Consider the following 24163-nt stretch of genomic DNA (forward strand, 5'->3'; position numbering starts at 1 on the left):
ATATTTTATAAATGTGATCAGTAAAAGTAATCACTATTTTCACATTTTCTTTCAGCATCTTGAAATTATTAAATAATAGATTTATGAGAACATTTATTTATAATTGAAATATTTAGGAAATTTACAATATTAAAAGTAACTGTTTCATTTAGATGATCTTCCTTGCTTCTTCTTTTCAGGTTACTCATTTTTGTTTGCCCCAACTTCTTCCATTGCTGAAACATACCACATCATACCTTCATGAAGTCTTTGAATTTTATGAAGAAATTCTCACGTGTCGATACCCATACTCCTGTTTTAAGACTGTCTTCATTGATGAGGCTTATGTTGAAGTGGCTGCTTATGCTTCCATGAGCATTTTTAGGTTGGTATCTCTTCAGATTTGAAATGCCTAAATTAAGGTAATGATATGAAGAAAAGTTACTGATTTTGTGGTCAATTTTTTTTTTTTTTTTTTTTTGAGACGGAGTCTCGCTCTGTCGCCCAGGCTGGAGTGCAGTGGCCGGATCTCAGCTCACTGCAAGCTCCGCCTCCCGGGTTTATGCCATTCTCCTGCCTCAGCCTCCCGAGTAGCTGGGACTACAGGCGCCCGCCACCTCGCCTGGCTAGTTTTTTGTATTTTTTAGTAGAGACGGGGTTTCACCATGTTAGCCAGGATGGTCTCGCTTTCCTGACCTCGTGATCAGCCTGTCTCGGCCTCCCAAAGTGCTGGGATTACAGGCTTGAGCCACGGCGCCCAGCCTGTGGTCAATTTTAAGATGAGCTTTGAACTTTTTTCTCCAATTTAAATGTGATTGGCTTTGTAGAAAATTTGGTTTTTCAAATTTTTAAATGTAGAAAAACATGAAGACAAGAATTTTGAGATAACTCAAAAGGCTCATCTTCATCCAGAATTAACTAATATTAATATTTTCCTCATTTTAGTCTTGTTTTCATAAATTCTTTAAAAATTGTACCAATTATTGTATGACTAGTATGAATTTTTTTCTAGCACTATTTAAAAATGTACTGATATTGTCTGAAATTTACTGATATCATCAGTGGAAAATGTTATGTCCTTTGTTTTGAGCAAAAGTTACTAAGATGATGAATTTTAACTAAATTTTGAAAAGATTAGAAAGCTGGGATTTTTTTTTTCTATTTTGTATCTAACTTCTATTGTTTTAAAAGTGGAATTATTTTACTTTCACTGAACTAATATTTATTTCTTGGTTATAATGAGCTTTCTTCTCTTTTAAATTCCAGTACGAATCTTTTACACAGTGCCATGATTATAGATGAGACACCTTTGACTAGAAGGTGTTTAGCCCAGTCCTTGGCCCAGCAGTTTTTTGGATGTTTCATATCTAGAATGTCTTGGTGAGTAACCTGAAAGTTCATACTACTGAGAAAAGAATCAAGTTTATTTTTCTTTGTTTTCCTGCATTTAAACTGACCTTTGCCCTAATTGCAGATAGCTAGTTTAAGAGACACTGTTCTAGATGTATTTAAAGAAAAATGATTATAAGCTTCATCCTAACTTTTTGGACATGAAATCAATATAATCACTTCTATGGTTTATAAGCTAAGATTTTGGTAAGACGGTGTCTTAAAGAACCGAATGAATTCTGTAAATAAAAGAACATAAATGTACAGAAAACTGTTGTTAGAATTTTGATGTCAGTGTTCAAAGCAATTGGAAATAACTTAATATTTAATGTAAAATAGTGCTCCTCTGCAGTATTAATAATTATTTAGGGATTTGCCTACTAGTGCTCAGCTTTGTACCAGTTTGTTGAAAGAAATGAAAGGTATAAATGTTCTTTCTTTTCTTTTTTATTAACTTGAGGATGATTTAGAAGATAACAGAAAAATTAAGATTATAATTGTGAACATTCTATACTATATAGAGTATATAAATCTTGGTTTTCTTTTTTCGCTTGCTGGAGTGGAGAGGGCAGAGGCTAAAGATAGATCTCTTGATTTGTAATTTTCCTAAAACCACATGTAGAAGTTTCGTTAAAGAATAGTGCTTGGAACGTAGTAGGCAAAATATGGGTGGCTGGCTGGATGTATGGATGGATGGATGGGGTGAGTGGATGGATAGATGGATGAGTATACAAATGACTAAATGAGTGAGTGATGTTAATTGCCATTTTTCTAGAGAAAGCAACAAAAAATGAATGAAGCAATTAAACTTTAGGTTTTAGAATGTCATTGTTAATGGCGTAATGCATGGGATTGGCAATAATAGCATGTGGACTTTTAGAATTCAACAGTGTAGTCCTGACTATGAGCAAGTATTTCCTTAGAGGCAGAGACAGTAAGAACAGAGTTGGGCAGGAGGGAAGCAGCACTGTCGGAGTAGAGCATATACTCTAGTAATTTATACCTGAAGCAAGACTATGAAGCAGTCTAATAATTAATGGTAAAGGCAGGTGTGGATAAGGTATAATGAATGGGCAAGCAGAACTCAGCCAGAGGAAGCTGGAAAACCTAATGATTTGTTAATAATTTTCATTTTCTTTATGAAGGCAGGGAAATACACACTACACTTATTCCATTATCCTCTTCGACATTTTCTGAGGAGTTTTTATGATTAAAAGTAATTTATACTTTGACTTTTTGCTTAGGTCTGATGAATGGGTGCTGAAGGGAATTTCAGGCTATATCTATGGACTTTGGATGAAAAAAACTTTTGGTGTTAATGAATACCGCCATTGGATTAAAGAGGTAATGACAGCTAGATCCCTTATCCACTTACAAGTCAGTAAGACTGTTAATGTTCTCCTGATTTCCAGGTCTCGTGTCCTCCATTTTTAATGACTGTAAAATACTTCAAAATACTACTTGAAAATCCCTAATTTTTCCCAGCAAAATGGGAATCGATTTACTGAGAAAGACTAATGGTCTATTTTATCTAATCTCCATTGTCAACATTGGCCCCTAAAAACATTTTTTCCTCTATGGAAGAGAATCTTTAAGTTTCTTAAACATCAGATTGGTAGTTAGGTATGTTCCAGCTCCTTATAGTAGTCATTTGTAATTGTGCTTCCTAAATTTGTTTAGCTTTGTGACCTTAATCTTTCCAAGTCTCATCTATTTAAGCAGGGCAGTCGTAGTGTCTGCCCATGGGCAGAGATTATTAGACATTATACATGTAATGTGCATGATGCTTTGCACGTATTAACTGCTTCTTATATTCTGGCTAGGCCTTGAATGCATTTATGTTGTCATTTCATGTCTTTTTTTTTTTTTTTAACGATTTAAAGATTTGGCCAAAAATAAAACATCAATTGTATTTTACTTAGCACATCCTGGTCATATACATAAACATTTTAATTATATCATGCTTAGTGTCTTCCTTCTCAGATGGAAAAATTGCAGCCTTTAATACCTTTATTAAACAAACCTTATCATCTTCCCCTTATTCTTATTTTACATATTATTATCATCCAAGAGTAAACTCAAGTCAAAAAGTTAATTTTCGAATACTTTAAACATCTAGCACTATTAAGGTATTTGTACATCTATGACTAAAGGAGTCTCTATTTCAGAAATTATTAAAGAAGAAGAACAGACTAACACAACACTTAAAATGTTTCAGGCACTGTTACAAACGTTTTATAAATATTAATGAACCTAATTCTCCTAACTACCTTGCTATCATTCCCATTTTATAGATGAAGAAACTGAGGCACAGAAAGAAAGGTTAAATTATTTGGTCAAAGTATACAGCTAGTAAGTAGTAGGCCCAGGATTCCAGCTTGGCTTTTAGTTTCTTCACTATGCTGTTTGCCACTTTTCTATACTACATCTATATTATTTAAAACAATTATGAGTTTCCAATGTTGCAGGAAGTCAGAGACCCCGAACGGAGGGACCGACTGGAGCTGCAGCAGAGGAACATAAATTGTGAAGATTTCATTTTAATATGGACATTTATCAGTTCCCAAATAATACTTTTATAATTTCTTATGCCTGTCTTTAATCTCTTAATCCTGTTATCTTCATAAGCTGAGGATGTATGTCACCTCAGGACCACTGTAATAATTGTGTTGACTGTACAAATTGATTGTGAAACCTGTGTTTGAACAAAATGAAATCAGCGCACCTTGAAAAAGAACAGAATAACAGCGATTTTTTAGGAAACAAGGGAAGACAACCGTGAGGTCTGACTGCCTGTGGGGTCAGGCAAAAAGAGCCATATTTTTCTTCTTGCAGAGGGCCTATAAACAGACATGCAAGTAGGGAGGATATTGCCAAATTCTTTTCGTAGCAAGGAATATTAATATTAATACCCTGGGAAAGGAATGCATTCCTGGGGCGAGGTCTATAAACGGCCACTCTGGGAATGTCTGTCTTATGTGGTTGAGATAAGGACTGGGATATGCCCTGGTCTCCTGCAGGACCCCAAGGCTTACTAGGGTGGGGAAAAATTCCGCCCTGGTAAATTTGTGGTCAGACTGGTTCTCTGCTCTCGGACCCTGTTTTCTCTTATTTAAGATGTTTATCAAGACAATACATGCACTGCTGAGCATAGACCCTTATCAGTAGTTCTGCTTTTGCCCTTTGCCTTGTGATCTTTGTTGGACCCTTATCAGTAGTTCTGCCTTTGCCTTTTGTGCTAGTCCCTCAGAAGCATATGATCTTTGTTAGACCCTTATTAGCCTTTTGCCCTTTGACGCATGTGATCTTTGTACCTACTCCCTGTTCTTACACTCCCTCCCCTTTTAAAATCCTTAAAAACTCGCTGGTCTGAGACTCAGGTGGGCATCATGGTCCTACTGATATGTGATGTCACCCTCGGTGGCCCAGCTGTAAAATTCCTCTCTTTATACTGTCTCTCTTTATTTCTCAGCCGGCTGACGTTACAGAAAATAGAAAGAACCTATGTTGAAATATTGGGGGCGGGTTTCCCCAATATTCCAGCACAGTTGTGGTAGTGTCTTTTTTTCACTTATGCTTTTCTTTTTTTTTGAGATGGAGTCTCTGTTGCCCAGGCTATAGTGCAGTGGCACAGTCTTGGCTCGTTGCAACCTCTGCCTCCGGATTTAAGTGATTCTTCCACCTTAACCTCCTGAGAGCTGGGATTATAGGCACCTGCCATCACACCTGGCTAATTATTTGTGTTTTTAGTAGAGACGTGGTTTTACCATGTTGGCCAGGATGGTCTCAAACTCCTGACCTCATGATCCACTTGCCTCAGCCTCCCGAAGTGCAGGGATGGATTACAGGTATGAGCCACTGTGCCCACCTTCACTTATGTTTTTTTAAATTTTAATTAACCAGGCATGGTGGCATGTGCCTGTGGTTCCAGCTTCTTGGAAGGCTGAGGTGGGAGGATCACCTAAGCCAAGGTGGTCAAGGCTGCAGTAAGCCATAATCAGCTACTGAACTCCAGCCTGGGTGACAGAGTAAAACCCTGTCTCAAAACAAGACAAAACAACCCCCTGCCCCCCGCTTTTTTTTTTTTCTGTTTTAAAAAAAAAATCCCTTTTTTTAAAAGTTCTATTTATGTCATGTTAGAGAAGACTGGAGAAGTTTTCAAATGATGGATTCCTGGCATAATTTATTCCCATTCCTTTTTACTCACCTGAATTCCTTGAAGCAAAATACAGAGAAGGAAAAAATAAACTTGGAGATAGCTCAGAGAGATTGAGAACAGCCATAAGAAAAAGTTGCCAGGCTGCTGTCCAGCCCTGAAGTCACAAAGTAGGGAAGTCTTTGGCTTTTGTCATTCTGCCAGCTACGTGGGCTGCTTTATTTATAAGAACATAAACTACTCTTTAAGTACATTTCACTTATTTTAAGAAATTTACATTCTGATTTTAGGAAATGAGAATTCAGTTTAATTCTAAAATCTGGTATGTAAAAAAATGTGACTTTACAAATTTTACTGACTCCTCTTTTTATATATTTTTTAGGAGCTAGACAGAATTGTGGCATATGAACTGAAAACTGGTGGAGTTTTACTACATCCCATATTTGGTGGAGGAAAAGAGAAGGATAAGTATGTTTATTGTTCAGAGATGATATTATAAATCTTGACTATATATAAAAATTATTCCATTTAAGAACTAAATGGTATTTCATTGTACCTCAGAATTTAACCTTTTTCTTATTGCTGTCCTTTGCTAAAGCTTACAGACTCATAAAGCTCTTAAGGTTGGAAGTAATAAGTAAAATATAAAAATAATTTTTAAAATATCAAATTGATTAAAGTATTTTAAGTTTTAATATGCCACATTAAAAAAAAGTTTTTTATTTTTTTTTTAAGTGAGGTCTCATATTGTTACACAGGCTGATCTCAAACTCTTGGGCTCAAGCAATCCTCCTGCCTTAACCAATATGCTACATTTTGAAGGAGATGTGTGATACCACTTGCCATAGTTTGTTTATGCTACTATAACAAAGTACCACAGACTGGGTAATAATATAAACAATAGAAATTTACTTCTTGTTCTGAAGGCTGGGAAGTTCCAGATTGAGGCACTGGGAGGATTGGTGTCTGGTAATGGCTGCTCTCTGTACCTAGTTGGCACCTAGTTGCTGCATCCTCCAGTGGGGAAGAATGTTATGTCCTCACAAAGTGGAAGGGATGGCAGGGCAAGACAATACTCCCTTCAGCCTGGAGCCTTTTTATGAGGGCGCTAATCCCATTCATGAGGGTAGATCCCTGATGACTTAACCACCTCCCAAAGGCCACCCCTCTTAAAACTGCTGCATTGGGGTTTAAGTTTCAATATGAATTTTGGAGGGGGCACCGTCATTCAAACAAACCATAGCACCACTCGCACACTGGGAGAGTATAGTTCAATACAGTGTTTCTGACGGGGAATGTAGTGTGGTACTAATCAGAATTGTACAATGGGTAATTTTTAGATCCAGCAATTCTTCTAGTATGTGATCATGTAGAAATTCTTCTGGCCCAGCGCAGGGGCTTATGCCTGTAACCCCAGCACTCTGGGAGGCTGGGCAGGTGGACCACCAGAGTTCAGGAGTTTGACACCAGCCTGGCCAACATGGCAAAACCCCATCTCTACCAAAAAATACAGAAATTAGCCAGGCATGGTGGCGGGTGCCTGGTCCCAACTACTCGGGAGGCTGAGGCAAGAGAATCACTTGAACCCAGGAGGCAGAGGTTGCAGTGAGCCTAGATTGTGCCACTGCACTTTGACCTGGGGGCAAGAGTGAGACTCTTATCTGCTCCCCCCCAAAAAAAGAAATTCTTCTTCTAGGCATTTATCATACAGAAATATTTGCACATGTGTAAAAAGATATTTACCATAGCATTATTTTGTCTAGTGATAATTTGTAAACAACTTAAATGTTCATGTATGTCAAATATTTTCTAGACTATCTTTCTATAAATGTATGATCCTTTTCATTATGTCAAAAATTTTTATTTTTACATAGTCATTGTGGTCTTTATATCTTCCAGATTTTATATTTTTTCTTAGGAAAGTTTTTCCCATTCCAAAATTATAAAGAGAAATTTTTTCCTTCATTTCTTTTAGTACTTTTATAATGGTTTTTATTTTATATATATAATCAGTCCTTAATGTACATTTGTGCATGCTTCAGTGTTGGGATATTTATTGGAATTGCATTGATTATATTGACGAATTTGGGGAGAATGGAAGTATTTGCAGTATTGTATCTTCCCATCTAGGATCTTGCTATTTGTTTCTTTTTATTCAGATTTTCCTTTATGTTCTTAAGTAAAACTTCATAATTTTCTTCCAGTTAAGTTTATTTTTAGATGTTTCTTAGTACTAAGGAAATTGTTTATATATTCCCATGAGGTTTTTTTGGATATTTTCTTGATGTGGTCATGAAGTTTATTGTTTATTAATAGTCAGATTTGCTATATTAGGTAAATGTGTTTATTTTTTTTTAGTCCAGCTTCCCATCTACACTTTTCAATAAAGCATCCACATACACTGTCCTGGGAATACTACACTATGTTTCAGTGTAAAGCCCACCTTGTGATGAGATTGATTGAAAATAGGATCAGTATGGAATTTATGCTACAGGTAAGTATTAAAGTTAAGAACTTAACAATGGTAAATAAATATCTGTATGTGTGCAACCTGAATATGTTTCTGTAGAATAGGAGTTAGGACATCTGGATTTATAGTTTTGTTTGCCCACTAAGTAACCTGTGCTTTATATTTGCATTTCCTCAGATGTAGAATGGATATCAATACCAGAACAACTTAGCACATGATTTTTATGAAGATAGAATGTAGTGGTCGGGCATGGCATCTCATGCCTATAATCCCAGCACTTTGGGAGGCTGAGGTGGGATGATTGCTTGAGGCCAGGTGTTCGAGACTAGCCTGGGCAATATAATAAGACCCCATCTAAAAAAAATTTGTATTACAAAGTCAGGCATAGTGGCACGATTCTGTAGTCCCACCTTCTTGGGAGGTGGAGGCAGGAGGATTGCTTGAGTCCAGGAGGTTGAAGCTGCAGTGAGCTATGACTGTGCCACTTCACACCAGCCTGGGCAACAGAGCGAGACTCTGTCTCAAGAGAAAAAAAAAAATTACAATTGTGGGGATGAAAGTAAAACATTTCTATACATATGAATTTGTGTTCTGCATTATATTAAGGATGAAATACCACTTTAAACTGTTTTCAATAGAAAAACGTAAACCAATATAAAAGATGTTTATTTTTGCTATTGCTAAATTTTGCCATGTATTTTAAGCAAGTTTCAGTGTAAATAGTTGTGATTTAGTAGTTGAGAGTGGAAACCAAATGTTCAGCCATTTTTTTTTCATTGATAACATTCTTAGAGGCAGGTAAAAAATAATTTTTTTTAAAGCATTTTAAGTTTGCTGTAAAGTTCAGTTTCTTTAATCTTTCTGTCTTTCACCTTGCCTTTTTTTTGGTTTGTTTTGTTTGTTTTTTGAGATAGGGTCTTACTCTGTTGCCCAGGCTGGAGTGCAGTGGTGCAGTCACGGCCCACTGCAGCCTTGATCTCCCAGGCTCAAGGGATCCTCTCATCTTTCTCGGCCTCCTGAGTTGCTGGGACTATAAGCATGCACCATCACCCCTGGCTAATTTTTGTATTGTTTGTAGAGATGGAGTTTCACCGTGTTGCCCAGTCTGGTTTCAAACTCCTGGGCTCAAGCTACCCACCTGCTTTGGTCTGTCGAAGTGCTGGGATTACAGGCATGAGCCACCACACCCAGCCTTTAGAATGAAGAACAGAAACATTAAATGAGAGATGATCCGTAAAAAGCCACTCAGGCTTTGGAGTGGTATAAATCCTGATGAGTATCATTAACTTCTTAATTTCTAGCTTCTGTGTAAACTCATAACACAATAAATTATAGGTATTACATAGGGACCAGCCCCACAGGGTTGGTGGGTTTTTCTGCCCATGTGCAGAAATAAAGATACAAGACCAAGAGATAAAAGACAGCTGGGCCCGAGAGACCACTACCACCAAGACGCGGAGACCAATAGTGGCCCCGAATGCCTGGCTGTGCTGTTATTTGTTGGATACAAAGCAAAAGGGGCAGGGTAAAGAGTGTGAGTCATCTCCAGTGATTGATAAGGTCACGTGAGTCACATGTCCACCAGACAGGGGTCCCTTCCCTGTTAGGTAGCCAAGGCGGAGAGAGAGAGGACAGCTTACGTCATTATTTCTTCTATGCTCTTTTCAGAAAAGTCAGAAACTTTAATACTTTCACTAATTTTGCTACTGCTCTCTAGAGGGTGGAGCCAGGTGGGCGGAGCCAGGTGTACGGAGTGGAACATGAAAGTGAAACAGGAGCATGACTGCTGAAGCACAGCATCCCAGGGAGACGGTTAGGCCTCTGGATAACTGCGGGCGGGCCTGACGGATGTCAAGGCCCTCCACAAGAGGTGGTAGAGCAGAGTCTTCTCTAAACTCCCCCGGGGAAAGGGAGACTCCCTTTCCCAGTCTGCTAAGTAGTGGGTGCTTTTCCTTGGCACTGACACCACTGCTAGACCATGGTCCGCTGGGTAGTGGGTGTCTTCCCAGACACTGGTGTTACCGCTAGATCAAGGAGCTCTCTATTGGCCCTGTCTGGGCGTGTCTTCTGGTCGCTTCTCACTGTGCCTCTTCAGCTCCTATCTCTGTATGGCCTGGTTTTTCCTAGGTTATAATTGTAGAGCAAGGATATTATAATATTGGAATAAAGAGTAATTGCTACAAACTAATGATTAATGATATTCCTATATAATCGTATCTATGATCTATATCTAGTATAACTATTCTTATTTTATCTGTTTTCTTTATTATACTGGAACAGCTCGTGCCCTTGGTCTCTTGCCTTGGCACCTGGGTGACTTGCCGCCCACAGTATTATATATTATTCTTACTGTAATTCTTAATGAACAGTATTATGCAGTATATCATTAACATTCAATAATGTTTATATGAAGAATGGTTTTGTTTTCTGGCTGCTTATATCTTTGCATATTTCTGTTGCTGGTAGTCTTTAGAATAATCTATGTAATAAATAGTGAAATTATTGTCTTCTATAATTGACTATAATAAAGTTACAGTGCAAAGTGAGTATTCTATATAATTGAAAAGAATCTGTTATATGAACTTATTAAATGATTTTATCCTTACAGGTTTTCAATAAACTGCTAAGTCTGGCGAGTACTGCTTCATCTCAGAAGTTCCAGTCACATATGTGGAGTCAGATGTTGGTTTCCACATCTGGGTTTTTGAAATCCATTTCAAATGTCTCTGGCAAAGATATTCAGCCATTAATAAAGCAGTGGGTGTATCCTTTTCAATAGCAGTTCAACAAAGTGGGGAAGGGAATAAGGTATAAGTGCAAGGGGAAGATGGAAGAAGAGAGGTTTGAGGGGGACTAAAGGAAGTATGAACTGTTTATATTTCTAAACAGTGGTAGAAATAATGATGAACTGTGAATTGTTTCATCTGAGATTCCTACTAGACATTAAGGTCCACACACGTATGTTTATATTTGTAAAGTTTGGCATATTTTAAAGTACTTTCTAGTGAGTAAAGAATATGTGAGTAAAAAAACTGGTTTGATGGTAGGATAGGTAAGTAATCTACCAGAGAGGCCTGTAGGATTACTTGTGAGGTGCAGTAGTTTGGTGACTTGTGGACGTAGTTAGGGGTTGGCACAATTTGAGTGGTATCTTGGAATTTTCACTTTATTATATTAATAACCTTGTATAATGGTTCTGCTTCTTTCAAAACACAAATTTGTCAGTGTTTCAGAAATTCTATTTAAATCTGGGAAAGCGTTTTTCACAAGTACTTTGAATACTTTGTGACCTGATTTACAGTAGAGTACGCTCTCAAACTTTGAACTAGTGGGAATGCACTTGAAAATTAATAATACCGAGATGGATAATTTATTTTGTTTAGTACATATTCATTTTCGTATGTAAAATTTCCTTTACAATTCTTCAGAGATCAGAGTGGAGTGGTAAAATTTTATGGAAGTTTTGCATTTAATAGAAAACGAAATGTCTTGGAATTGGAGATAAAACAGGACTATACATCTCCTGGAACTCAGAAATATGTGGTAAGTGTTTTTCCAAAATGGCCTTTGTACTGCTATCTCCTCAGTTTCAATAGAAGAGGGACTTAGGGATGGGTTACTACTTAGAAATTAATGAGATTTTGTTTGCAGAGGATAAATTGTGAAAACATTCGCTTTGTCAAAGAAGAGAAGAGGAGGTACAGAGATATCAGGGGACTCAGAATCTTCCAGTTGCCCTCTTTGGCACCAATTGCCTATCTAGGTCTCCAGATACTCATTTTGTGTAATATCGTTTTATATCTTGATTGATTTTTCTCTGTACACACAAGCATACATATTGGTATTTTTAAAATCACATCTCTGAACAGTGTGTTGTTTTTTTAAAAAGGGACCACTTAAAGTGACAGTGCAGGAGTTAGATGGATCCTTCAATCATACACTGCAAATTGAAGAAAACAGCCTTAAACATGATATACCTTGCCATTCCAAAAGTAGAAGGTAGGCATTACATAATAACTATAAATTGAAGGGTAAACTACAAATCTCACAGACTAAAATGCCAAAATAAAAATTCTGTTGTATACCTAATTTTTAAAAATTATACTTTAAGTTGTGGGATACATGTACAGAACGTGCAGGTTTGTTTCATAGGTATACATGTGCCATGGTGGTTTGCCGCACCCATCAACCCATCATCTGCATTAGGTATATCTCCTAATGCTATTCCTCCCCTAGTCTCCGACCTCCTAACAGGCCCTGGTGTGTGATGTTCCGCTGCCTGTGTCCATGTGTTCTCATTGTTCAACTCCCACTTAATGAGTGAGAACATGTGGTGTTTGGTTTTCTGTTCCTGTGTTAGTTTGCTGAGAATGATGGTTTCCAGCTTCATCCATGTCCCTGCAAAGGACATGAACTCATTCTTTTTTATGGCTGCATAGTATTCTATGGTGTATATGTGCCACGTTTTCTTTATCCAGTTTATCATTGATGGGCATTTGGGTTGGTTCCCAGTCTTTGCTATTGTGAACAGTGCTGCAATAAACATGTGTCCATATGTCTTTATAGGAGAATGATTTATAATCCTTTGGGTAATACCCAGTAATGGGATTTCTGGGTCAAATGGTATTTCTGGTTCTAGATCCTTGAGGAATTGCCACACTGTCTTCCACAATGGTTGAACTAATTTACACTCCCACCAACGGTGTAAAAACATTCCTATTTCTTCACATCCTCTCTAGCATCTGCTGTTTCCTGACTTTTTAATGATGGCCATTCTGACTGGCGTGAGATGGTATTTCGTTATGGTTTTGATTTGCATTTCTCTAATGACCAGTGATGATGAACTTTTTTTCATGTTTGTTGCCACATAAATGTCTTCTTTTGAGAAGTGTCTGTTTGTATCCTTAACCCACTTTTGATGGGGTTGGTTTTTTTCTTGTAAGTTTGTTTAAGTTCCTTGTAGATTCTGGGTATTAGCCCTTTGTCAGATGGATAGATTGCAAAAATGTTCTCCCATTCTGTAGGTTTCCTGTTCACTCTAATGGTAGCTTCTTTACCTGTGCAGAAGCTCTTTAGTTTCATTAGATCCCATTTGTCAATTTTGACTTTTGTTGCCAATGCTTTTGGTGTTTTAGTCATAAAGCCTTTGCGCATGCCTGTGTCCTGAATGGTATTACCTAGGTTTTCTTCTGGGGTTTTTGTGGTTTTAGGTATACCTAATTTTTTTAGACAGAGTCTTGCTCTGCCACCCAGGCTGGAGTGCAGTGGCGTGATCTCAGCTCATTGCAATCTCCGCCTCCTGGTTCAAGCAATTCTCCTGCATCAGCCTCCTGAGTAGCAGGGATTACAGGCACCTGCCACCACCCCCTGCTACTTTTTGTATTTTTAGTAGAGACGGGGTTTCACCATGTTAACCAAGCTGGTCTCGAACTCCTGACCTCAGATGATCCGCCCACCTCGGCCTCCCAAAGTGCTGGGATTACGGGCATGAGCCACCATGCCCAGCCTATGTATACCTACTTTTTTAGGTAGAGAACATGCTCTCAGATATCTTTTTTTTCTCATTTTACTTCCAGTTAGTATTACCAAACATTCTTTGTTTGCTTGCCTTCTTGATGACATTTTTATCTTTAGAATTAAATAACAATTTTTTTACATTTAGCTTTAAGAATCCTCATTTTGTTGGAAGGTAGAGGCCGAGGGGCGAGAATGGAAGTTCGAGTTTTTGGTACTAGAAAAAAATTCAAGACAAATAGGTTCATTCTTACTAGTCTTGTTGGATTAATACCTACAGGAAATATTAGAAAAATGGTGATTGAAGGGAAAGAGCTCAATATGTCATGAAAAGCCTCTGCATCTTGCTGTGTCTTTTTTTCTTTTTTCTCTATATCATCATGCCCCTTCAGAATATTTTCGATGTATTTCAAAGGCAAATTCCCACTTTTCTTTAATATATTTTTCATTTACCACTTATTTGGCACAACAATTAGTATGTACTCTGAATGGTGAGAGATGAGAACATCTCTGTACTTTGCTGGAGAAATACGAACTTTCAGGAACAGAAGTGTTATGCTCATGACTGTGCTTAGTTCACTCAGATAGATGAGAGTGTCTGTTGAGTTTGAAGTCCTTTAAAGAACTTGATTCTGAAATCTTCTTACAGTCATTCTTATTCTGAGAAAATTCTTTCTTAAATCAGAGTGAGATACTTATTTCTTTTTGTCCTATCCACCTTGGAAATTGGTGACATTTGATTGCTAGTCTCAGGTTTTTTTCTCTGTTATAACAGAATGTCATTTGAGTATTCTCTGGTATGAGGAACACAGGAAAACTTTTCTCCGTTCCTGTTTTTATTTGCCCTTCCCCAGTTAACGTAAAAACAGTTGCTTTTGTTTTTGCTTATCTTGAATCTTGTGCGTATTAATTGGTTCTACATATGATCAGTACTCTTACGATACTTTATTAGTTAATTCATGTAGGACAGAACTTTGCATATATGCAGCAGACAACTCAGAATTATTCGTTTCCCATTTCAAGCCTTATCCTTTTTCTATTTAAGAGTTTTCTTTATTGATATATCCCCTTTTCTATACAGAATTGCAGCTACCAGTTCTTGGAATATATGTTTTAGGTTGACATTTTATTATATATATATGCTTCTTGTCAACATTTGATCAGGAAAATAATTTGATATTTACTTGATTCCCACCAGCTTTTAAATAAACAGACTTTGTTCTATTTAAATTTTATTACATTTGATAGCCATTTTTCCTAAGGATAGCTTTCAATGTTGTGTGAAATCCTTTATTTGAACTTGAGCTGCTGTTGATCTCCATTCAGAATTAGAAATCTCACAATTTTCTAACCTCCTTTTTCTTAAATGTAGGAATAAAAAGAAAAAAATCCCACTGATGAATGGGGAGGAAGTTGACATGGATCTTTCTGCAATGGAGTAAGTTAGTTAACTTAAATATAAGGTTATAATTTTTCTGCATTCTCATTTGTCTACTTCATTATGCATTTGTAAAAGCATGTAACTGTCCTCCAGATGAGTGCTTTAAAATTTTTTTAATTTAATAGAAACCCTATGTTAAAACAGTTTATGTAAAATCATAACTAATCAAAGAGATAAAAGGAAGTCTGCAGGGCCTAGTTGAAATTAAGAGGAAATGCATTATGGTTGAGGGGTGGGCACAACTTTGACTAGGCAGCTTTCTTGTTCTCTCTTGGTGGCCTCTAGAGCAGTGCTCAAGCTATAACGTGCGTGTGAATCAGTTGGGGACCTTCCCAAAATGCAGTTTCTAATCCAGTACTACACTAGTGAGGCCTGATAGTTTGCATTACTCGTGAGCTCCCGGATGATATTGATTCTTTGTCCTTAGAACAAAGGTCTGGGGTGCCTTAAGTCTCCCTATGCTTGCGAAACAATTTAAAAACCACTGTTCTAAACTTTATGTGGTAATATTTATTGATTAACAGTGTTTTATTTTTAAATATGATACAGCTCAAACTTTCTGATTTTGCCCATTCTGTACCTGTATATTTTTTATAAAACCTCTGTGATTATTTACTAACTTGATTGCCAGATTATCACTAATGTTTATATACAGATTATGTTCATTTGCCCTTCAAGATCAGTGTTAGTTTTTTTTTTTTTGAGGCAGAGTCTTGCTTGGTTGCCCAGGCTGGAGTGCAGTGGCACCATCTAGTCTCACTGCATGCCTGGCTGCATGCCACCATGCCTGGCTAATTTTTGTATTGTTAGTAGATTTGGGGGTTTGCCATGTTGGCCAGGTTAGCCTTGAACTCTTGACCTCAAATGATCCACCAGCCTCGACCTCCCAAAGTGCTGGGATTATAGGCATGAGCCACTGCACCCAGCTGAGAGCAGTGTTAATTTTGATTTTTTTCATAGCAAGTACTTTGCCTGTAGTAAGCATGCAATAATGTTTGCTAAATTTGAATTAATATTACAGGTGGTGTTTTTTTCATGAAAGTGTTGACATAGACTAGATTTTTTAAACAGTGTTTGTTACTTTCAGAAATACATGAAAATAAATTTGTGATATGCCTCCAAATTATGATTTCAGAACTTGCTGTTTGAAAAAGGCAATCATGAATCTAGTGTTTTTAAAAGTTTTAAGTCAGCTGAACAAGAAATTCGTCTCATTCTTTTTTTCGCCTCATATAATCACAAATCAAAATCACCAAAATAATTTCAGATGGGAAATGATTCAGTATCCTTTGAAAAAGACAATTAATATTTTCTAATTTTTGATTGTCTTTTTAGCAAGATAGATATGGATCAGACATTGTGAGAAAGTTGATATATGTTAAACATTATGAGGAATTTGTCAGTGCAGTTTTAAAAAATGAATACAGTAAAACTCCAGACAGTCTTGAATACTGCATCTAAAAGGGAGCCTGGTTAATCAATGTTTTGTATTTATTTTCTAAATATATAGATTATAAGTTTAAAAATTAAATTAAAAATAAAATTATATTTTCTTTCAGTGCCGATTCCCCTTTGCTGTGGATAAGGATAGACCCAGATATGTCAGTACTGAGGAAGGTAGAATTTGAGCAAGCTGATTTTATGTGGCAGTATCAGCTCCGGTATGAGAGAGATGTTGTTGCACAGCAGGAATCCATTTTGGCTTTGGAAAAATTCCCTACTCCAGCATCTCGGCTTGCACTCACTGATATATTAGAACAAGAGCAGTGTTTCTACAGAGTAAGAATGTCAGCTTGCTTCTGTCTTGCAAAGGTGAGATTATATGTAGCATAAAGGAAATAAGATGACTGTTATATATATTCTTTATATCTCTGAAAATGAATTAAAATTCACCTAGTCTTTAAATTTACTTGGTAGCTGATTCCTTGAAAGCTTTTGCCAAATGCTTTTAAATTAATAGGACTGTTTTGAAAGAAACATGTTTTGACCTGAAAATAGATATGCAGAATAATTTTATAATTGTCAAAATGAAAAGTTAGAGATTTTAAAAATCAAAGAGAATTTTCACCGTTTGTTGAATTGTCAACCACATTTTTAAAGCGAAGAATATATTTGGTGAGCAATTTCTTGGTTTGAATGATGTTCTACATTAAAGTACATGAAATCTGTGTGTGTGTGTGTGTGTGTGTGTGTATTTTGTTTTTATAAATAAAGACAAGATCTCACAGTGTTGCCTAGGATGGTCTCAAACTCTTGGGCTTGAGTGATACTCCTGCCTCAGCCCCCGACACAGCTGGGATTACAGGCATGTGCCGCCATGTTCCTCTGTGCTCAATTGATTGATTAATCTTAATTATCCCACTGTAATAATTATTCACATTGATTTGAGTTTATAAATTGGTATTAGTGATAAGTAACTTAAAATGGTAGACTCTATAATATTCTAGAAAAGTTAATTAAGAAAACCAAATATGTTTCTTTAGATGCAAATTATCTGAAGGTAGAACAAATGGAAACCAGAAAAATGCAGGCTAAATTTTGGCCAGGAATAATGCTTTCCAGGTATTTTTTAAAAACTTGATAGTAGGTTCATTTTTCATTTAGTAACTCTTGCCTTCCTTACTGTTAAATCCATTTGTCCTGTATTTCAACAAGTTAATAATGGTTTTGATTTATTTTTAATGATAATAAGTGAGTAGTTTAATTCCTATGTTCTCAGATATGTGAGAGAAAGCAATGATTTTCTTTGATAAAACCATCTGCAGAGAATATAATTTCATTGTTTCTATAAAGATCTTTGTGATCCCTGTATGCTAAAATCTTAGCAGGTCTATAAAATTGTAGAATATGTTGTTTAATCATAATTTCATTTTTTTCGGGCATGATTTTTATTTACCCTAAAAATATCAATAGCAAGACATAGGGTAAAGCAAGATAATGCTTTTGTAAAGCATGCTTGCAGGCTTAAATAGTAGCACTGCATTTGGCTTCTTGTTCAGTTAGGATAGATTGAAAAACCTTATTTAAAATTCATGATGATGTTTCTATCTGATGAGGTTAAAATATTAGAATTATATCTGTCTAAATGAATAAAGACAGACTATTCAAAATATAAGTCTTTTGCATACATATTTTTCTAAAAGTTAATACTGCCATTTAGAAATTAACTTGTAGAAAATAATTATAAGTACACGTAAGAATTATTTTGGCCGAGTGCAGTGGCTCACGCCTGTAATTCTAACACTTTGGGAGTCCGAGGCAAGCGGATCACTTGAGGTCAATAGTTCAAGACCAGGCTGGCCAACATGGTGAAACCCCATCTCTACCAAAAATACAAAAATTAGCCAGGTGTGGTTGTGTGCACCTGTCATCCCAGCTACTCAGGAGGCTGAGGAAGGAGAATCTCTGGAGCTCAGGAAAGCCCGGGACACAGCGGTTGCAGTGAACCGTGATCGCACCACTGCGCTTTAGCCTGGACTATAGAACAAGACTCCATCTCAAAAAAAAGGAAAAATGATTTTTTTTTTTTTTGGAGACGGAGTCTGTCACCCAGGGTGGAGTGTGATGGTGCCATCTTGACTCACTGTGACCTCCCCCTCCTGAATGAAGCAGTTGTCCCACATCAGCCTCCCAAGTAGCTGGGATTACAGGCACCCGCCATCATGCCCAGCTAGGTTTTTTTTGTATTTTTGTAGAGACGGTTTCACCGTGTTGGCCAGGCTGGTCTTGAACTCCTGACCTCAGGTGATTCACCCTCCTCGGCTTCCCAAAGTGCTGGGATTACAGGCCTGAGCCACCATGCCTGACTGGAAAAAGAATTTTTTTGCAGGGTGAGTTTGTATAGCTTCTTGGAAATGGTGATAAAATGCTAAATTGTTACAAATTTCTGAGAAGTGAAGTTGTTGAAAAACCAATGCAGTTATAGTATTGATAACTTTTAAGAAGCTGTTTTATTTAAAAGTATATTTGCATTGGTAATGGAAATTACTTTGTTTTCTAATTATTTGCAGATTGCAAATTCAATGGTGAGCACATGGACAGGACCACCAGCCATGAAGTCACTCTTTACTAGGATGTTTTGTTGTAAAAGTTGTCCAAACATTGTGAAAACAAACAACTTTATGAGTTTTCAAAGTTATTTTCTACAGAAGGTACGGTTTACTTTCTGATTTTCTCATGGTTTTTATATATCTCAGTTTAAGTTGGAGACTGTTCAAATAATAGATGTATTTGCTTTCTTTGCCTCTATTCTTTTTTTTTGAGACAAGAGTCTCGCTCTGTGGCCCAGGCTGGAGTGCAGTGGCGTGATCTTGGCTCACTGCAAGCTCCACTTCCCAGGTTCACGCCATTCTCCTGCTCAGCCTCCTGAATAGCTGGGACTACAGGTGCCCGCCACTACACCCGGCTAATTTTTTGTATTTTTAGTAGAGACTGGGTTTTACCGTGTTAGCCAGGATGGACTCGATCTCCTGACCTCATGATCTGCCTGCCTTGGCCTCCCGAAGTGCTGGGATTACACACGTGAGCCACTGCACCCGGCCTCTTTTTTTACTTTTAAACTTTTTTCCAAACTGATTAAGTGATTGTTGATTTTGTGATCTGTGTGCAAGTGACTCATTGGCGACATTAATATTAAAGTGGACAGAAATGTTTAATTTGCCTTTTTGGTTGGTTACCTGAGGGATGGAGAAGTGAGTAGGCCCTTCTGTTGGCAGTGCTAGAATGTGGGCAGCACATCTGAGTCAGAGACAGCACAGCATGGAGCTCTAGTGTTAGTCCCAGTCTGCTACTCACTAGCAGTTTGCACATGTACAAGTTTCTTAACCTTCTACACCTCAGTTTAAAATTTATCTTTTTTAGAATTAGGATCAAGTATGTAAAGTGTTTTATACTACACTTATATTAAGTTTTCTATAAGTGGAATTTTTAGAAAGTGGTGGCATGCTGTGGTCTAGTTAGAATCATTGTTTTAGGAAAGGATATGGGAACGACAGGATGGTCAGCATTTGGGTTATTTGGATATCACACATAGAGTTTTTTTAGTAATTTCATAATAATGAAGGCAGAGATCAGATGAACTAGATTGAACTAGACAGGAGGAGTGAAGTTGAAGTGGAGAGAACTAATGAAGCCTATTTCATGATTTTAGTCAAAGATGTAAGAAAGGATGCTATGTTGAGGATGAAGCAAGGTTGAGAAAAGGACTTTTTGAGTTTGTTTTGTACAGAGGAAGAACAAACTTGACGCATGTGTGACACAGGGAAAAGAGCCAGTGGAGAGGGAGAGATGGAATAGTCAAGTGGAGAAAGTAAATAGAGAAGGTTGAGCAAGTTCTGGTAGTGTTAGAGGGTGGGGCGCAGTAAGGAAGTAAATTTTAGAAAAGATAAGAACATTCCTTTTTTTGAGGCAGGTGGAATGTAGATTAAAAACAAGTGAAAAGATAGATGTTGAGGGGAATGTTAGGCAAGTTGAAATGTATTTATGATGAAAAAGAAGTAGATTGCACGGCAGCATTGGGGTGCCTTTTGAGAGTGGAAGCCAGGATGTATTTATAGTAAATCTAATCAGCAGGACAGATCCAGGATGATCCAGGTTTTGGGAAAGGTAATAATGGTGTGATCGAAGAAGTCTGTGGCATCCTGTTATTTTATTTTTAAGAACTGCTCTGCATTACCATTTCACAAATTTATGGTATAGAAGCAAGTTGATTTCTATGTCCACCTTATATTTGTCTCACGATGCCACTGTGCTTTCATGTAGCTTAGGTCAATGTTTCAATCTGGAGTTATGAACCGTTGGTGAAGGGATCATGAAGTCAGTGCAGTTTTTTTTTTTTATTTAATAAAACAGAATAGGTAGTATTCAGTATAAGCCATTTGGGGTTTACTTTTAAATTTGTATATATTGCATCTAAAGTGTGTGTGTGTATGTGTGTGTGTGTGTGTGTTAGGTTGTATTATAAAATGTAGTTTTTCCTGTTAGCTACTGTCAGAAAAATTGGAAAGTCAATGCTTTTGTTCCAATTCACCTTTCTGATAATACTTCTAGTGGACAGGAGAGAGAGAGAGATTGGTGCCTAAATGAAACTTGAGTCTCAAAGGGCAGAAAAGGCATAAGACAGGTATTTCTATGGAAAAGAGCCTCTCCCTCAGTTGTTCCTATAGTACTAACACTGACTGTTGTTGCTCTTGTTATCTCTGCTTCTTCAAGCAATAAAATGAACCATTCTCCTTTCTGACGTCCATTTTAGAGGAATAATTATTTTGAGTAAGAAGAGGGGTTAGTCCATATCTCCCCATGTGCTAAAGACTAAGATGTCTATTCATCTGTAGTCCTGCCTAGAATTTAGTTAGATTTGTTTTACTGATCGAGTTAACCAATGTGTGTAAGTCATGTTTCTACTTTCTTAAAAATGTTGCCTGTGAAAATTTGGAAAGAGAAAAATTAGGCTGTATTTCAGATGATTTATCATTTTTTCCTTAGGTTAAGGATTGGGTGTTCCTGAGGATTAGGTGTTGGGAGAATCAATTTGTTCTAAGACTGAGTGGCTCCACCTACTTATGTCATTTAATCCTGAAAATGGTTGTGAGGAAATGAGGCTCCTACTCAGTAGGCAACTAGCTAAAGACACCTAGCACAGAAGGTAGTAGAGTTTAGTTGTTGAATAATGGTCCATCTAATGCTGAAATCTGTACCTTTTCCACTGTATTACACAGAAGTAGTTCTAAAATCTATGCCTTTTCCACTGTATCACATAGAAGCGAATTTATATAATTTACATCACACATATTTCCTCCAGCAAATGAGGACCAAGGCACATAGCCTACAGAGTGATGTGCAGTCATGCAACTCTTCCCTTAGTTTCCTGCCCAGCTCTTCTCTTATGTTAGAATGCTTTGAGATGTGTTGTCAGTGGGAGGGGTTGGGATGTGGAGGTGTTAGGCTCCGTCTAGATATCTGTGTCAGCCCAAGAGTAACTCTTTTCTACTTATGGTTCAATGAATTGTAGTAACAAAAAGTTAGGTTATGTGCTTTTAAAAGTTCTTTTTTTTTCTTTTGTAGACCATGCCAGTTGCAATGGCTTTATTAAGAGATGTTCATAATCTTTGTCCTAAAGAAGTCTTAACGTTTATTTTAGACTTAATCAAGTACAATGACAACAGGAAAAATAAGGTGAGGTACTTTTATTTTTTTTATCTTCTACAACAGTTTTCTTAGAAAGGCAAGGTAATTTTCTTAATATTACAAAACTACCCAATGGTATTTGTTTCTGAATAAATAGTCTATAAAAATCATCGTTGAGTCCATAGTACTTGGAATTTCTAGAGACAGAGGCATGTAAACACGATTTATTAGAATAGCCAGTGGATAAAAAACAAGATTAGTTTTTAAATGTTCTTCAGACGTCTTGTAGTGTGGAGAGGAGTAGTGCATCAAATTTGGGGTAGCCAGCTAAAACTTGGTAAAACCTGACAATACAATTTTATTTATATACATTTTTGTTGTTGTTCACCTAATGATACCTAAAAGAGTTCTCGATTGGGATTAACTTGTTTCTTGATTCATTTGATCTTTTTCTTTTTTCTTTTCTTTACCATTGTGTCTTTATTCATTTATTTAGCAAATAGCAATTGGATGTCATGCTTCAAAAATTATTTCATCCTACTTTTTAACAGTCCAACAATCAGCAAATGTTTTTAAGAATATATGCTGTGCTAGAGAGTGTCCCATGTTAGCTGGAATGAAAAGATGGTTGATGTCTTAATGAACTTTATTTATTCATTAAACAACTGCTCTATATTAGTCTGATTTTACACCATCAAGGACACAACCTGATAGGGAAATCAGACAAGTAAACAGTTAGCAGTCACATGTGATAATTGATCCAATGGAAGCATATATGATTCCCTAGGGGAATGCAAGGTGTAGTCCTCTCTCAATATCCATGGAGGATTGGTTCCAGGACCCCCTTTTTGGATACCAAAATCTACAAATGTTGAAGTCCTTTATATAAATATTTGCATATAACCTATTCACATTCTTTCATATACTTTTAAATAATCTCTAGATTACTTGTAATACCTAATACAATGTAAATGCCATATATATCATTGTTAATACTGTACTGTTTAGAAAAGAATGGCAAGGAAAAAAGTCCGTATGTGTCCAGTGCAGACACAGCCTTCCTTTTTCTTCCCCCAAATATTTTTGATCTGAGGTTGGTGGAATTCACAGATGCAGAATCCATGGACCTGGAAGCCACATATACAGAGAGAGGGTCAGATATAGTGTCTACTTCGAAGGATGTAGAGAGAGACTCAGGGAAGTTTAGTATAGAAGTAGTGACCCTCAAACAGAGTCATAAAGATGAGTAGGATTTTCCCAGAGTTTGAGTAGGACCAGTCTAGGAAGATTGTTCTAGCAGAAGGAGCAGCACGTACGAAGACACAAGTAAGTGTTAGGATAAGTCAAATTGATGAAACTTTTAATAAAACATTACAACAGTAAAAAAAAAAAAAGTCACAGGAATGTTTATTAAAAGATGACTATTTTAATGAAAATCAGTAAAACAGTATTGCCTCTTTAACTTTCAAATAATTTTAAGCTTAAAGACTCCTTTAAAAATTAACATTTTAAAACAATATGTTAACTCATTTTTTCTTGGCACTGTTTAATACTGTTGACTTCATCTCTGATAGGGTTTATGGTCATTGGTCTCTCCCAGAATAAGGCATATTAGGGACATAGGAGTCCAAGGTTATCTTTTAGTTGCCTTTGTCATGATAGTCCAACCTTTTTTAATGAGTAGTAAGCTCATCTATGCATACCAATTTTAGGAAGCATGTGCTTTTTATTCTTTCATTATTGTTTTGCTCAAATGGCTCAGATTTTCATGTAATTTAATACTAAATTAGAATAATAAAACGTAATAACTGGTAACTAAAACTAGTAACATTAAATTAACATAAGTCATCTAGTGTTTTATTTCACTCAATACATAGGTGGCTAAGTAGTTCCCAGGGAAATTTTATCTAATGGATGGTATAACAGGCTATGTTTCCCATTATTTCACTTAAAAGTTCTTAATTTCATGATTATGTTAAAGTTTTTTCAGCAATCAACCTTTATTTTTTATTTTATTTATTTATTATTCTTTTTTGAGATGGAGTCTCGCTCTGTCACCCAGACTGGAGTACACTGGCGTGATCTCGGC

The 24163-nt window shown here is 36.7% G+C and overlaps 1 protein-coding gene across 2 annotated transcripts in view; it reads left to right on the plus strand.

The window, feature by feature from the left end:
* TAF2 (TAF2 RNA polymerase II, TATA box binding protein (TBP)-associated factor, 150kDa) overlaps positions 1-24163 on the plus strand; it is a 109249-nt gene that overhangs the window by 34084 nt on the left and 51002 nt on the right. For both annotated transcript variants that reach the window (XM_011941066.1, XM_011941067.1), the window contains exons 7-18: positions 180-364; positions 1246-1359; positions 2613-2712; positions 5907-5992; positions 7883-8018; positions 10603-10757; positions 11423-11537; positions 11884-11993; positions 14881-14946; positions 16509-16761; positions 18960-19100; positions 22012-22122. In XM_011941066.1, coding sequence (XP_011796456.1) covers positions 180-364; positions 1246-1359; positions 2613-2712; positions 5907-5992; positions 7883-8018; positions 10603-10757; positions 11423-11537; positions 11884-11993; positions 14881-14946; positions 16509-16761; positions 18960-19100; positions 22012-22122 — 1572 coding nt within the window. The remainder of the gene's footprint in view (positions 1-179; positions 365-1245; positions 1360-2612; positions 2713-5906; positions 5993-7882; positions 8019-10602; positions 10758-11422; positions 11538-11883; positions 11994-14880; positions 14947-16508; positions 16762-18959; positions 19101-22011; positions 22123-24163) is intronic.

This window comes from Colobus angolensis, unplaced genomic scaffold (assembly GCF_000951035.1).
Source record: "Colobus angolensis palliatus isolate OR3802 unplaced genomic scaffold, Cang.pa_1.0 Scaffold198, whole genome shotgun sequence".
NCBI lineage: Eukaryota > Metazoa > Chordata > Mammalia > Primates > Cercopithecidae > Colobus > Colobus angolensis.